Consider the following 17,326-nt stretch of genomic DNA (forward strand, 5'->3'; position numbering starts at 1 on the left):
CACCAATATGACGAAATGAATAAAAGTTATAATTACAAAAAAGACGTAATTTTATGAATTTGTAATTTTTCTGTTGACTTCTAACGCATAATTATTGACGCTCATAGTTATTCATAATTCAAGTATCATCGTAAATGATACGTTATTTACAGAAATCTTAACTTTAAAAAACTTTTGACATTTGAATTTTATTGTATACATAAAACGAATTAAGTAAACAAAAAGAAAAATAACATAAGCGTAAAATTCAACTTTTTCTGTTCAACAACAATCTTAATTTTATTTATAGTTTCGTTTATGACGCACCTTGTAGCAGTCATAAAATATGCTTCTTGAACTCGTAAACGTCAGCAAAAAGAACGTGTAAAAAATGTTCGTTTCGGTGGAATGTTAAAAGAATACAAAAATACAGAAACTAACAAATCGACAAAATTAAAAATAATTATTAAGTTTGATCAATTCATTGAATTCAAATAAGCGCAGTAGGTAAATTACAACCAGGTGCGCAGTAGCTATATTACAAACAGACACGCAGTAGGTATATTACAACCATAGGGAAAAATGTAATTAAAGCTTTAACTTATTTGCAGCTATAAGTGTTCAATAAGATTTATCAAAATAAAAAAAAATACACTGAGAAATTCGTAAAGGTAGCCGCGAATCTGCGCTCCGAACTCGTATTTTACAAGCGGTTATCATTAAGAGCTTTGTAACGTACCGTACTTGCTAACTCTCTAGAGACCCGTCCCTCCATTTACTTTTGTATTTGTCGCATTTTTTTACATTTCCCTTTTAAAAGGATTTACTTAAAAGGTTGAACAAACGTTAGCTTTTCAATATAAATTGTAAGATAAAAAGCATATAAATAAGGTCTTTTCAAAATTTGTTAATTTCATTCGCGTAAGCGACACGTGAAATAACATTAATTCGCTATTTGTTTCTTGTATTAAATTAATTATGTAATTATCCTAAAACTAACTGAAATCAAAGAATTAGATGTTGTCACGCATGATGCCGTAATATACGTAGCAGAACGTCTAATTATATAAACAAATTTATTGATCCGTAATTGTAGTTAAAATTTTTAACATAGTTGAATAATTACGTAATAAAATTAAACAATGTTTTGGGTTGATCGTCCTTATTTTAACCCATAGATGCCCACTGCAAGGCATAAGACTTTCTTAAAGATATTTATGATATATAATTACCACGCTTTGCAGGAGGATTGGCGATCACTCTCAATCCTTTTACCGGAAGTTGTCACAAAAGAGTGACGGGGTCTTTTACATTTTCAATATCACAAAATATGTCATACATACGAATAAGCTTATTAATATACATTTCATACAGTAAACTTTAAGACATAGAACACATAACGTAAATAAAGTATGTTTTTAATTAAAATTACTATTGCAAGGAACAAATAAATTATATTACACTAATTAGAGATATTATATAATTAGAGTAATTAATGAAACTGGAGAAAAATGAGATAAAAGTTTAAGAACAGGATACAAATTATTGATAAAGTTTAGTAAACTATAGAACATCCGATATCCCTCATACCTTTAGACTAACGACTTCGAATACGAGACAAGAGACTGTGTGGGAGAATTATGAGAAATTTATGTATACAAATGCGAGTAATGAATAGTGTGAAGAGCAGAATTGGCAGTTTTGGTTTTTGTTTTAATTTATAAATTATGATAAAACTAAAGTGAAACCTCTTTAAAACTATCGTCATAATATTTACATTGCACGTATAAATTGCACAGAAAGTAAAAAAAATATGTAATTTTCACAGAAAGCTAATATTTACAATAATACCCTATATAACATTATTGCTTAAATTCTAGAACATATACTAAAAATGTCTGACATTAAAGATATCATTGAGGAAAGGAAAAGTATAATAACTATTAGGCACTCTTATAATCAATAATAATTAGTAAAAAGTGAAACTGTGTAATTGCAAATATTAACTTATAAGGACCTAAATTTAAGGGATATTATTGTTGCAAAAACATGTCAATCACTCAAGAACACTGATAGTCTAGTAAGCTTTTCCTGGTATGGCATTGTTGACCGAAGCATAGTCTAGTACATATAAAAAGGTTTTTACTTATGCAAAGACACGCGTTTGACGTCTTCACGAATTTTAATTTAAGTTCATAACCGACAGAATGGACCTTGTCAAATAGAACACTGTGCGGCTTCGTAAGATATTAGATGACATAGAGTCGCCGAGCAATGCCGGGCACTTCAATCATGTCAGGGATGATGATGATGAGAATCCTGCAGCGCGCAGCAATTGATCTATCGTAGCTCTACAAGTGAGAGTGGTGATCAGCCGGTAAGATCAGACTAGATTGGTAAGGAACCTAGGAGAGAATTTTTTGATGTGATCGATGTCACGGCTATTTAAATTGATCCCAAGCCTAAAAAAGGGAAGTAACTCTCTACCATTCGTTTCGACGTAGGTATTCTGTGAAACCTGTTACTTTCACCGCCTCTATTAACTAACTTATTTGTTATCTGTGAATAAATTGTCTTGCTAAACCAAAACTTAACTATTACATTAAGTTTATCAGCTTATTACTTTAATTGTAATCTTATTAACCCATCATGCTATGTCAATAATATTTTATATTGTATGATAGCTTTTAAGTTACAACTTTGCTCAGCTTCCTTAATTAAAGGATAAACAATAATTCAAACACGAAACGCTGCGCTTAAATCTTCAAACTTTGTTTTATTTACGATTATGTATTTGGTTGGGTTGTAATTATTTTATACATCATTTTTAGTACTTCGCTCTAGATTATCTAAATATAATTAGCAAAATTAACTAATTTTTGTAGGAATTTTATCCGTAAAACTCTCACATAAAAATATTTTCGTCTATAAATTAGGTGTTAAACGCCGTTATCTACAATGACAAAAGTAAATTTATAGTCAGTGTAATTAAGAGTGAAATAATTTATTCGTTATCGGAATAATTATGAGAAACGCCGGCTACATTTCAAAACTAGGTGTAACTTGTAAAGGTTAACAGTAACGATAAACGAATGTGAAGTCATTGGATATCACTTTGTGAAGAAAGTTAACGCTAACTAATCAGTTTTTCGGTGTATAAATTGTTGACTTTCCTTTCTTTATTAAAACTGTCCGCAAAATTAAAAAAAAATCTACAATTAAAAGTATATTTTATCGAGTAAGAATTTATTGTATCTTCAATTTAACATTATATGCAATTTGCTACCTCCGGCTCGAAAAACTGATCTGCTAGGAAGAGCCAGCCAGAAACTCAACAGTGTTGATCTTTTTAAATAAAATTTAACAACTTTTGATGTGCACTCATGTAATATATAATATCAGGAAGGTAAATGCTCCAAAGAACCGAGTTAAGTTTCACATACGATCAAGCAAATATGCTATAATAAGGTTTTTATTAAATAAACCTTATTATAGCATATTTGCTATAATAAGGTTTATTTAATATAAATACTTTTAATTTTAGATTTAAAACTTTATTATATAGGAGTATACTCAGGTCCATGAAGGATTTGTTAACTCTTTGAAGGCGAAATATAGGCTTTACTAGTTAATTGTTATTTATTACATTTATTGTGTTTATTTCAATGTTTTATAATATCCTTCATTTTATAGTATAATATAATTGTACTAGAAACCACATAAAATAAAGTAACATACTAGAAAATTTTAATCAATGTTGAAAAAGAGAACAATAAAAAAACTACCAAAAAAACCTTCAACGATAAAAATAATAAAATTTCTCTAAAACATCGTAAAAAGAAAACGCCAATCCAAAATCAGAGAGGGTTCAAGACTTGAGGGATGACTAACGTTTTTTCGCTAAACAGGCAACTGAGAGCCGTTAGATCTAAAAATTCTAGTGCTTTACACAATTCTAATGCTGAAAATGCTTGCTGGATTGAAGCAACTGTTTCAACACATATTCTATAAAGTGATTCTTTTCAAGCTGATTTTTAGACAGTGATAAAACAAAAATAGATTTTGATATCCGACTAAAAGCTATAACTTAGTTTGTTTTAATTTTTCATTTTTTGTCACTGCCTATTTTTAAGTAAATAGTATTCTTAAATAGAATAAAATTTTAATCTAACCGCTGAGCATTACTCGTGTAAGCATAACGTTTAAGAAAAGGTTTCAATAAATAACTCTTTAATACTGATATTTGTTACGACACATCCAAATTGAATAAGCTAGCCTTTAGATTCATGATTCTCTTTTTTATCTTATTATTGCTTTAACGCATCTACAAGATAAGAAAAGGATCGATTCTGCATTACGCAAACTCTCGTGTAATATTTCCATAATTTATTTTAAACTGCTGTTTAAAACTCCTGTCAATGTAAATAACAAGTTCAAAATTTAACAGACGTCATAAATTGTTATTTAAAATTGTACTGTAATTGAACTAAAACTATGCATTATTCAGCACGTTGTGCTTCTGACAGATATGTGTGGCACGTTGTTGTATTTACGGCTACCCAAAGACATTACAAAACCGATTCCCGTATCTTACGTGCTCCTTAGATTTATTTATCGCTCCGAACACTGTTCTGTGAAAATCTTCCTCCGATTGTACCGACTATTCGTGCAATCGGATAAGAAAAGGCGATAACGACAGAGTTTTTTTTTGTATTTACGGCGACAACTGAATTCCACCATTGTTCAAAGTGACTGAGCATTTGAACTTCTTGAAGAAATGAACTTCCGCCCGTTTTATCGACTCACGCATTATATAAACACAGTGTTCAAGTTATTAAGAATCTACAAACATGAGTATTACATTTACATAGACTAAGAATCTTTTAAAAGTGCAATTACATAATTATATTGATTTAAATTTCTTAGAAACTTTTTGTAAAACACAAGTCGAGCGTAAAGGAACGAGCTGCAACACAAAATCTTATTTCATAGCCGGAAAAATAGAGCAGTAAGTTCATAACATGATACAATATAATAATTTACACACATGTCCCAAGCATATTTCATTATGAATATAATTAATAATTTTAATGTTGAATGACGTTATAGCCCTGCAGTTGCACGTTTTCCTTTACTCCACCTCGCAGCGCTTTTTTAAAGCACGGTCTAGCAGTTTCAGTAGTACCGTAATACTCTTGTCTTAGTTAATTAGTTCTGCCATCACAACTCTGCCTCCCTGATCTAGCAATTCACCAAACTCCATTCTACCACCACACTACGTTGAGGAGACTCTTTTCTTTAAATTGAATATGTTAAAGCTATTTTCTTTACCTGTCTTTAAATTAACAATTCTCTCATTTGTAAAATTTTCTTCATTTCAAAAACACCAATGCAAATGCGATGTCACAAGAATATTCTATCTCCAATAACATCAGTTATTAATTACAAACAAAATTCCCAGCACCACGTCTAAGGTCGTAGTTTTTATTAATTGTGGCTTCAAAAATACAGAACGCAATAATTCTGTTAAGCATAACTAATGTTTGACAGCAAATAGAGACACCACGATGGTGAACTAGCAGCCTGGCGAAAAAAATCTAGAACCAGTATATTTTGGATCCTAACTTATTATATACTATGTGCAGAAATATTAATTTTCAAACGTCATTAATAAAAATATTATTTTATCCATTTAGTCATCGTACATCGTGAGAAGAAGTGAAGAATAATCCGATTTGTTAGAAACTAGAATCATATTCAACGCTCTTATAATTGCATCCTTCAATTTAAAGCTACTAAAATTCCAAATGCGCTCTGACCCGAGAATAACCTTCAACGAGCTGAGACGGGGTTTTTCTTTGTGGTAACTTTCACAATATCCCTAATACAGCAGTAGAGCAATTCATTCTTATGCTTTATTATAACTTAAAAAGTCTTCCGCAAAGTAATTATTTTTACATTTTTTTTTCAATATTTTTTTTAAATTACTGTTATTACTATATTTTAATTTGAATACCACATTCAAATTCAAAATATCTTTATTAAAAAAAAGCATTTACATGCACTTTAAAATTGTCTATTATTTTTAACTTATAACTAATAAGCAACATCGGCTCGGAATGCTGCACTAAGAAGAGTCGGCCAGAAACTCAACAGTTGCTCTTTATTAATGATAAATTTAATGAATGAATAAGGATGTGTACATTATAATATCAACCATGTAAATCAGTTGATACACTAAATTCCTTTAATGTTTTAATAAGATTAACTCAGTAATATTCTTTTAATTTTAAATTTAAAACCAAGAAGAGAATGAGGTAAGATTTCCTGTGGAACTTTATTATATATACGTAAACTCAGACTCATGAAGCATTTGTTGATATTTTGAATGCGAAATTTAGCGTTATGAGTCTATTTTTATTACTTTTATTTACCATGTCAAAATTAAAAAAAAATTAATTCGAAGATATTACATAGTGAAATCTGTATCGGAGATAAGAAAAAGGGATGACATATGTAGTACTTTCATTATTATATCACACATCCATTACGTAATAACATTTTAAACATAATTCATTCGACATTAAATTAATTAATTTTCGGTATGGTACGCATCAAAACGTATACGTCTGATGTCAACAATTAGTTCACCGCTATGTAACAGGAAATACCATGTTATGATATTATGTTACAGAAATTTGTGTTACAAATAAGGTCATATCGTTAATTTCGCAACGTGTTTCAATTTATAGTCATCTTCAATTTTACAAAATATAAGACAACCGTAATATTGCATTTAAGTATATTAAAATTATGAGGAGCGACATTCAATATACAAAAATACACTAATTATAACTTTGCATATGTAAACGGTAACGAAAAGTAAACCGAATGACATTTAAGCATCAGCATTAAGCATTTAAGCTTATTTATAGGTATTAGTCAATGTGATCGGTGGTTTTATCCCAGAGTTTATATCAGTATCTCTACCAACATCAATCGACTAAAAGTATTGCCAAAGTATTTTAATGTCAATGTTGTATGACATCGCACCAACTTTAATTGATAGCAGTTAACAGTAATTAACAGCACAGCCAGGTGGATTCATTCGTTGTTTTGCCTGTGTTTTGTAATACATATTTGTAACATTAGGGCGCGTTACAACCAAGTACACATCGTAGTTCGATAAATTATTTAATTAAAATAATATACTATGTACTGTTTCTGCTGTGAGTGGTGAAGGTAAAAAAACTGCGATCTCGGCAAGAGGAGAAAAATATGTTTCTATTAAAAGGGTAGAGGGTAGAAGGCCTGGTCTGATTTTACACCGCAGGTCGGTACTCCCCTGATGGTGGTAAGAGGACGCAGGATTTCCGGAAATGGTCAGGCGGCAGCAGGTCAGAGCAGAGAGCGCCGGTAGTCGACAGGATGTGTTTGTGCCGGTGCGAGGTACGAATAGATTCAACCTCAAGGACCGAAGAATATTTTAATAATAAAAATCGCACCTGTGAATAGATATCACAGTTATAATACATAGATAAACATATATGCAATTTGCTCCGCTGACAGTAAACCGCGAGTTGGCTCGCGATGAAGGAAGGAAAGAAGCCGAAAGCAGTTGATGTGATTGTTAACTGTCAGAACGGAGTTAAAAAGTAGAAAAAATTTAAAGCATTGTAAAACGAAAAAAGAGAAAAGATAAGAAAAACTAATTGAAAAATAATAAATAAATACATAGTAATGTACTATGAACATAGACAAAATGTTGAGCTCTCACGTAGAGCTAAACGCTACTTGGTATTAATGATTTATAATATGTGTTCAACACTTACACCGTTGAAATGCGAGGCGATATAAAAATTGTGGCGCGGATATAAAGATGCTCCGAGAATGAATTTGAAGAACCTAAACAAGAATTTATAGCGTAAATTCGAATTAGATTCGGCGCGTGAGACGTCACATAGCTTGTGAACGTAACCGACACAAAGAGTGTGTGTCGGTGCGTGAGACGTCACATAGCTAGTGAATGCGACAGAGACCAGGGCCCTTTTCTCGAGCAATGGATCTAAACTCCTGTGGCTGGCGCGCGGGCGCATTAGAATGTTTGCTATAATAACGAAGGTCCGCCGAGCCGATAGCACGCTTCCACGATCCCACGCCACTTAAGATATATCGTGCTCCTTCAGTTGTTCGAATATTTTTACTGTATAACAAATTATGAGACATTTCTCGCGATTATATTTTTTTGTTAAAATTTTAATTTAGACATATGGAACGCTAAGATGCAACGTTATAACCACTGCAACTGGAATAGCTCAAAGTTTTGTTGAAGCAGTGCCCTATCCATTGCCCTCTTTTTTTTAATTTTGATAATCTAGAATTGACGAATGTTTTAACTTTTTTTAGGGCCATAATAACCACGGCTCCTGTGTGTCGCTATGTTGAGATTGTGCTCAATCACATACTCCGGAGAAGTGGACATTGCCTTTATGGTACTGTGCGGATAATGATGAATACTTTAACGAAGGCTACTGCCTGCTGGCCAATTTCGTGCAACGCTGTGCGGTGCTGGACGCTTCCTTGAGTATTTTTTTAAATACAACTGCTTAGAGAAGTCAGACGCTATTTTTTGTTACAAATGGGCTAAATTTATGCAAGAAAACATTAAACTGTATTTTTAGCGAGTAAACATCTTAACATATTTTAGTAAGTGAGTGGTATGTTTATTTTTATAATTATTAATAACCTTATTTTTTAATAAAATTCCTGTACGTTTACAAAATAGATTTTTTCGTAAAAATTATTTTTACATAACCTTTTCATAATGTTATCTTTCGTATATAACTGTCGTAATTAAAATAGGTATCTTTGAACGTTTATTATTATTTTATGAACTTACATCTGTGATAACATAGGAAACGTGGTGTTGACGAAAAACATGGTTTTTGCAAAAAAACACAAGATTATTAATGGACAGTCATAGCTAACAAACACGAACGGCTTTATGAGTTAATATTTAGCGTAAAACTTTAATGGCGGTATCAAGAGATAGCGAGATTGATTTGAAATCATGCATATTGGGCAAAAATTTCGCTAGGACATTTAGTATGCAAAATTGAATATACAAGTAGTCCAACACGATTAGTAATAGAGTTGAAATACGTAATAAGTCCGTCTTTTACAAATAAACATATCTATAAAAATCTTTCCTAAACGAAAAACTAACCTAGCGTACTGAACAGACAAACATAAATCTGTTTTGTTGACTTTTATAAAGCATTGATTGTAAAATGGCATGTACTTGCGGTAAAATTGTCGAAGAAATAAGTTTTTCATATCATGACGTTCATTTATTAAAAGCGTTTTATACAAACAATTCCGCCTGAGTCAAAGTACATAATACAATGTCTAAAGCGCTCCACCATGCAAACGGAATCCACGAAGGGTAAATACCACCACCCTTGCTATTCAATATGTACAGATTACAATACGTGAGTAACGCTTGAAGACTGGACGAATAGTATGTCAAAAAGCAGAAAAAACATCTGCGTATTATGTTGCAGCACCAATGCACCTATTTGTAACGGTAGGTCTCGTGGTTAGTCTGAAGATCAATAGATTAAGAGGCCAGAATGAGGATTGTGGTTCGCGACAGTAAGCTAACACCGATTGAAAACTCTGTGGTCAAACGTAGTACACTAATGCCTTCGTAAAAATTAACAAAGTCATTTACAATCTAAGCCTTAAAATTCATCTTCGTATATGCCTCCTTAAATGATACCGTACCATATTTCATCACATTTGACTTAAAACTTATCTTAAGAATGAAAAAAAATTATAATATATAATTTTATCATGTTATAAGGAAATCAAGCACTTATTCTATTCCAAATTTGGTAAATTTATCATTTTTTTCTAAAAATAAACGTGTACTAATCAGTCCTTGCAAATAGTTACTTCAAATTGTATTTAGACTAGCAAGTGTATATGACTTCTGTGAGCTAACTCATTCCATAAATTAAGCAAACAAAAATCTTTGAAAAACGAATCTCAATAACTTTTGTAGACTAATAACATTTCGTCAACATTTCTCATTATTTTCGGTACGCCTATATATGGAACGTGTTCATTGCATAAAAGAAAAGTTGAGTGTTTATGATAATATTGTCTATGTGCGTAAGAATATAAATAAATATAAGAAAAATAGCAATGTACATAAAATTAGCTTAACTTAAAAAGGTAAGCTTGTTATACGTTTCTCTAGGTTTTAAAAATCAGCTTAGGTTTTAAAAATTACAGAACACTTCCGTGTAATGTGACTGTATTATCATATAATAAGTTTAAAAAGTTAACTAACCAAAAACTTATAAAGAAAACCATTACATTGTGGAGGATTTTTAAGTGATAACTAAGTTTGAGAATGTATTGCTCTAACTACTATATTAAGTAAATTGTGGAAGTGATACTTTTCTCAGATCAGGGCAGGTTTGAAATCCTCGCAGTTATAGGTTGAAGAATTACACGACAAAGAACCTCAATTTGTTTATAAAATTAGGGTCTTCTGTCATTCTTCGCGGGAGTTACACAAATAATCAATATAAATAATCCTACGTGGATTATAATACCAAAACTTGACAGAATACAGGAATAATTTTATACGATGACAACGCATGGCTATATAAAACAAACTTATTGTTCAATTAAAAAAAAAATCATTTTAATTCTTTTTTGCCTTTGAGTTAAACATTACTATTAACTAATATTACCAGGCCTTTGTGATAAAACATGGTGATTGACATGTGGCGTTTTCATACAAACACTTCAAGAGTTGAATATACTGATAGTCTATCTGGCACCTCAACAAGACTTTCACACAGTCCAAAACGCCAAGCATAGTGATCGATTATGGTATTCCTTCTTCTGTAATCTGCCGCAGCGTATGTTCAAAGACTATGGTGTTAAAGCTTTTACGAAAATCGTCTTGTTGGGGATGCTGGGACTGATCAAACCTACGTGGGACAATATTCGTAATGACCCTCGAGATCAACTCATACACATGGCGAATAATTGAGATGGATGTTATTCTTCAGCAAAATATCATTAACCCTCTCGAAGAACAGCACCAACACACTCACGTTCCACGTTTCTATAGACGTTTCAAGACTGCTCATCCACCTGCCTTCAGAGAATTACCAGTTATTCCATCCTCACTTGGCGCCTTTATTTGTTACAAAATGATGCTAATCTTGAACAAGTAATCTTGAATTAAACACAATTAAATCAAGCATTCTTTTCATGTCTCTGTAAAACAGTTTTTCGTCTGTTTCTATTATGAACGATGTTTGAGCTAAATGTTTAGTAGGATTAAACTTAAAATAATAACTACTAATACAGTTACGTATGTAAATGTTCGACCTTGGGTCTTTACGTCTTTCATCCAAACGATATCTTTTAACACATTTGTTGTTTTTACGACATCGCGAAGACATTTCAAAAGCCATTAACTTATCTAACGTTCTTTTCGATTTCATTCCACATATCCTCATCCTTATATTTCATTATATGATATTTCACACAATTTTATGTATAAATAATCTGATTTGGCCGTACAAATATATACGAATTATTTTATTTTGTTATGAAAGGGTTTGAAATCAAAAATAACAATCGCGGACGCGGTAATGCAGTTCAGGATTTAGTACTTCCAACACCCTGAGCGGCCAATGGATCAAGACATAAAAAACTGCAAATATTTAATCAACGGAAGTGGTACTATGTCCAACCAATTTATTATTTTTAACCAAAATATTTACATATGTTGTATGTTCAGTTTTTTTACTTTGCTAAATAATTAATAGCAACTGTCGTGGTTTGCATTAATGCTAGAAAAAGTAGATTTATTTACATTGCTTATTAAATTTAGTCATAAAGTCGATTTTGTACTAGTCGGTCAATTGTTACCTCCAGGCAAACTATTTTCTGTCGATCAACGATCGGTAGCCGGACCGAACGGATCGGACTGGTTCCCTGACATTTCATGATATAGAGACTAGGTCACAATATTACAGACAACCTTCTTATTTATGATTATATAGGCTACTTACTGCCCAAGCCAGGTTTAGGTATTAAAACTAAGAAATAGAAAAACGGGTTATGTATTTCACAGAAACTTTTATATCGAAAAATCAATACATAATTAAAAATTATTCGTAAATAAATACCCCTTGTTTGATTCTAACAGTCCTGCAAAATCATTTACAGCCATATTGGAAAAAATAAAATGGTAAAGAGGTTTTAATGTTAAACTATACTGACTTTCTCAATAAACTGGGACTGCTACTACTATCATCTGTAGTGCCGCTCAGGTTACTCACGGGCACAAAAGCTAAATTTATCACATTTTCTTCTAAAAATTTCTTGCAATATGGTATAAACTGAAATAATGTAATAAGTTATAACATTTCAAGAATGGTAGGAATTCATTCAAGTGTTAATTACTTCATTGGAAGCAAAGTTCATGCTAATAACACATAACACAGGAGATATAACTTGACTTTTATTACATTCAAATTAAATTATGTAGTTATTTGTTATTTAATTTAAACAATAGGTTTAATTATAATATGTACGCTCATATTACTATTTACCTTTTGGTGTTGTTCTTTAACAATATTAGTAATCCTTTTTATTTCTAATTTTAAATGCGCAGATTCTTCGAAACATTTGTTTACTTTCCACGTGTTACCTTGTAGTACTATTGGCAACATATATGGACATCCTAAAACATAATTAATGAGAAAATAAAAATCCTTCTTTTGAAAAACAATGACTTTGGTCAATCTTATTCTACGAATGATACCGATATTTCTACTTTACACATAAACAGATCATGAATGATAAAATTTACTGATGTCAAAAATTACATTTATATGGTATGGTAATTTATATGGTATGTATATATAATACATACATTTGTATGTTGTCATTTTAATGTATGCCATTGCAAAAGCGTGTGAAGTAGTGTGTGAAGATGAAAGGTGTAAATGATGTACCTAAAATAGGACAGAAAGTTAAAGAAAAGGGCAAAAGTTTTACACGTAAAACGATACCCTTAACAAATCTAGTCTAAAAATAATGTTTACAAGTTATTTAATATTACATTCAGAGATACACATTTATGAGAGATATAAACTGATTGTAGTTTTATAGATTAACTTAAAGTGTTAAGTCATTTTGGAGTGGAGACTACGGACCAGCAAACTTTATACCGATCTGTAGACACCTATTGTTAGCCTTACAAGGCTTTTATAATTTCATCGAACTCAGGCCTTGCAGGTCTCCAACCCGCCAGCTAACAAACTTATTCCCTAACTTTAGATTACTACTTAAAAACTATTTGCTCCTCCTGGCGCGTCGGTGTGCTGCGAAGTCCTCGTTGCGTTGCCGTTGTCGCCACCGCCGCTCGTCATTGCTTGTCACAGTGGGTCCTCTTTCTTGGGCGTGTCAAGTCACTTTGTTTATCTGTCTTTGGTTATCCTCCCTGTTTTTTTTGGGAGGCGACAGCCTGGCAAGCGCAGCATAGAAAACCCACCCACAGGATGAAATACGATCTTGTTTAAGTCGACGGAAGACACTGGATGTAAATGCGAGGGAGACCTATTTCCAGCAGTGGATGACCAAGTGACTCAGTCGGTCTCAAAAAAAAACAGTGTTTCGCATGCCACACAAAACAGTTCTGCTGCTGTTATCAAGTACTTATTGCTATTTTTTACAACAACAAATAAGTACAATCTACATGCCTACCGTTATTACAATTCTCATAAAAAATATACGCGGTGTTGGTGACAATAGGATAAAACTACAAGAAAGATGTTTTTACATTGCCCTTTATTCAAAATTTAATGTTCAAAAAATAAAAAATCGTCAGATTTTCAAGTCAAAAAAATTAATATTTATTAATAAAAGCGACTCAATAATAAATGTGGCATTTCGACGCATAAGTTTGAAAATATTTAATTATTTCATCGCGACATTATCACTAAAAATAGTAGCAGCAACATTTTTTATCAGCATAAAATGAGACCTTTATATCAATTTTGTTAATGGATAGCAATTAATACCCTTATAGAATATCTTTTAAATTTTTATTACAGTTATTGTTCATTAATATTTTCTTTTTTATCTAAATGTAAAGTACCTTCAATAGTCCCAATCGAACCATCACTAATGACGCCCATGTTGCTATAAACTTTCACGCCGCTCCCGCCGGTACGTGCTTTCCAGATTTGTTTTAAACTTTTGGCGAACTCAGCTGCCTTATAAATACATCCGTAAGGATTTCGTGCTGCAGATGACGCCACCTTTTAAACGACATTTGATTTTAAATAGTTCAACTTTCGAATTTGAAAATTTTAACTCACGTTTCTAGAGAATATGTATATTGTGGGTTATTTAGTAGTAAGAAGAATATTTTGCTCAATAGTATTTAATATAATTACAGTACCACTCTTGCTCTCCGCACACTTCTGGCGTTCCACAAGGCTCATGTTTGTCACAGATATTTTTCTTACTATACACCAGCGACATTCGCAGATGCCATGTTCCTATTCATTTGACATTTACCCAGACCGCATCAAGGTTTTTTTCGGATACAGAAAGTCGATCGAGAGAAGTGCAAACTTAATATTTTTAAAGATTATTCTTCAGAAAATCTAAACTCAATCCCAAAATTCAGTGTTTTTTTTTTGCCAAATCACTCACTTTGACCGACAATTACTAAGTAATAACTCGGTCATTGAAATCACTTTCGAGTCCAGGCGCTTTTTACCGACCTATATCAATAACGTGTAGCAAATAACCGGTTCATAGCAGGTAAAATCCACCCACTGATCTTTCAAGAACCTGCAGAGTCCCTGTATAGAGGCACAAATTCCTACTTTAGAAGAACGGCATGATATCGAAAATATACTTTTCGAACTGATCATGTTAACAAAGATCAATTGAAATTTCAAAGAATAATCCTTAAACTTTAAAATTAAAATAGCGAATTCCCGATCCGTGAGCGCTGAATCTAGTGAAGCTGTAAAAGTCGGTAAGACTAATAGCGTCTATCTAAATATAGACCACTCTTGAAAACAGACTATTTCTTTTACAAATATTGTCAATAAACAATCTTTTCTCAAATTAAATAAATGTAGCATTGTGAGATGCAAATTAATAATGCCAAAAATTGATAGCATTAAAATATTATTTCGTACCTTTTCGAGAAATTCTTTTCTCAGCCACGAAGTATTAAGCTGAGTGTAGTCCAATTTTAAAGATTGTAATAATTCATTACTTATTGTGTCCGAGACACAATGCGATTCATGATCGATCCTATCGCATATGACAAGAGGTTTTTCTATTTCTATATAGAATACTTTATCATTTGCTGCCCAAACTCGAACATCGTTAATTGCACTACATTGCACCTGTATAATAATTTTTTTTTTTTTAAATCACATTACATAAAAATGCCAACATAAACCCTGACATGTTTAAAATTAACTGTAAAAAGCCGACAGAAACCAAAATGCTAGGTTAGGTGATATACACACAAACATTTTGGTGTCGGAAAAGGAGGTTAGAAGTGTTTTACATAAATATTAGTCATAAAAATGTTACTCCGATCTTGTTTCTTATCAACCAACAGTCTTTCAATCAAACCTCTGTCGGTAAAATGTTGTCATAGTACCTAATCTTGGCTTGGAGATTTATAAACACTCAGTTCATTTATATACTAACCATGATTATTTAAAAAGTTACTAAAGATAAAAAAAATATAATTGAAAGTTTTTTACTAAATACAACATTAAGAGCGACATAATGCAAAACAATGAACAATATATCTTTAATAAATAATATAGACCTCTACAGTAACTAAAACACTAAGTAATGTCAAAAATTTAAACTGCTATAACTAATTGGTAGTCCTATTACATTTCAAAGTAATGTTAACAAATCAATCACTAATGTTATTTCAAACTATATTTATAATTATAATTCATAAACTTGTACAAAATTAATCATTACTGCCTACAGTTTTAGAGATTTTTGTTTAAAAACATCTACTGTAATACAGACATTTAAATAATCTCCCAGGACAAATTTCGAGATAGCTTCAAGTGGTGACGGACAGAAAAAAATGTTCTTCGGTAATTTCTTTGACAAGCATGCAAGAATGTCTAAAGCCAACAAGCCATCAGTAACAAAAATCGGCAATGCTTTTGCATTATAACCTTCCTTGCTTAAATCGCCTTCAGTCCATTCTAAATGATTTGCTAATTTTATTAACAGATAAAGCGTATCAAATTGTGTTTCATTTTCCATATTTTCATAATCAAAATAATTAGGGTTTTCGAAATCAGACATCACACAAAATATATCGGCATCTTTAGGTCTGTAAAAATATTTTTAGTATAATATTGCTTAGTTGTTATTTTTATGTCTTATGTAAACAATTCATCAGTTGAACTACCCAGGTAAATCTGTAGAAATTTTAACTGAATTTGTGTTCGAAAAAGCACATTTCTCTAGCTCCACTTTCAAAGTCTCTGCTACAGAATTTTCATTAGAGTACACCATTAATGTTAAATCGATAGGAGTATTATCTCCGAATATTTCCCCAGACAATATTTTTAGTAAAATTAACTGAGATGTGGGAATAAGAGGATTTACAATAAAAACTTTAATAGGATCATTTGCAATTTCACATTGAAAATTCATGACGGTTTATAGATTTGACAAATCGATAAATATGTCGTTAGTGTTTTTGAAACAAAAGACAAATCTCGATATTTTTACTGCGAAAGAAATAATGTTGAAACTACGTAATGCCATCTATTGCTTTATATAGAAGTTAAACCGAAAATATTTTTTTAACTTTCTTTTACATTATAAATTCATTGTGACATTCATATAGGTTATTATGTTAAAATATATAAACTAATTATTCGAAGAATATAATATTAAAATAACCTATTTCTGTTTAAGATTTTAATCCATTTTTAAGTTTATAATAATAAAATCCTCAGAAACAGCAATAGCAAATGTAATTTGTCACCCAGTATTTAACCTTTGAAGCATAGATGGATCTGAAATTAAATTTCTTCTTATGGCAACCAACGCAATCTTTTGTGAGATTCTAGAAATTTTATTATTATCTTTATTATTTTGCAGTCATAATTTGTACTTACTATAGTTACCCTTTTGATGTTTATAAGTTATTGCTATAATTCATTAAAAACGGATTTTACGAACGAGTTAAAAAATTAAAAGTTTACATAATTTTCAATTAAAATTTTGTATA

General features: G+C 31.4%; 1 protein-coding gene across 1 annotated transcript; it reads right to left on the bottom strand.

Annotated features, from left to right (window-relative positions):
* Positions 1-7,301: 7,301 nt before the first annotated feature.
* LOC137927001 (malate dehydrogenase, cytoplasmic-like) lies at positions 7,302-16,743 on the bottom strand. The gene is made up of 7 exons (XM_068770773.1): positions 16,496-16,743; positions 16,102-16,417; positions 15,237-15,449; positions 14,177-14,339; positions 12,627-12,757; positions 12,291-12,413; positions 7,302-7,484 (listed from the first exon to the last, which is right to left on the bottom strand). Exons 1-7 carry the CDS (start codon positions 16,741-16,743, stop codon positions 7,302-7,304), a joined length of 1,377 nt encoding a protein of 458 aa, XP_068626874.1.
* Positions 16,744-17,326: the final 583 nt, after the last annotated feature.

The sequence above is a fragment of the Battus philenor genome, unplaced genomic scaffold (assembly GCF_028537555.1).
Source record: "Battus philenor isolate CCGP_79_NKW_IND1 unplaced genomic scaffold, ilBatPhil1.0.hap1 SCAF_10, whole genome shotgun sequence".
Classification (NCBI taxonomy): domain Eukaryota; kingdom Metazoa; phylum Arthropoda; class Insecta; order Lepidoptera; family Papilionidae; genus Battus; species Battus philenor.

What these genes read in the sequence shown, in the direction of transcription:
- LOC137927001 (XM_068770773.1), bottom strand. Translation starts at nt 16,743, where the DNA reads ATGAATTTTCAATGTGAAATTGCAAATGATCCTATTAAAGTTTTTATT. An exon ending in TCCTGGGAGATTATTTAAAT is followed by an intron (nt 15,450 to 16,101) that starts GTCTGTATTACA and finishes ATTATTATACAG; the next exon opens with GTGCAATGTAGTGCAATTAA. An exon ending in TTAAAGAACAACACCAAAAG is followed by an intron (nt 12,414 to 12,626) that starts GTAAATAGTAAT and finishes ACATTATTTCAG; the next exon opens with TTTATACCATATTGCAAGAA.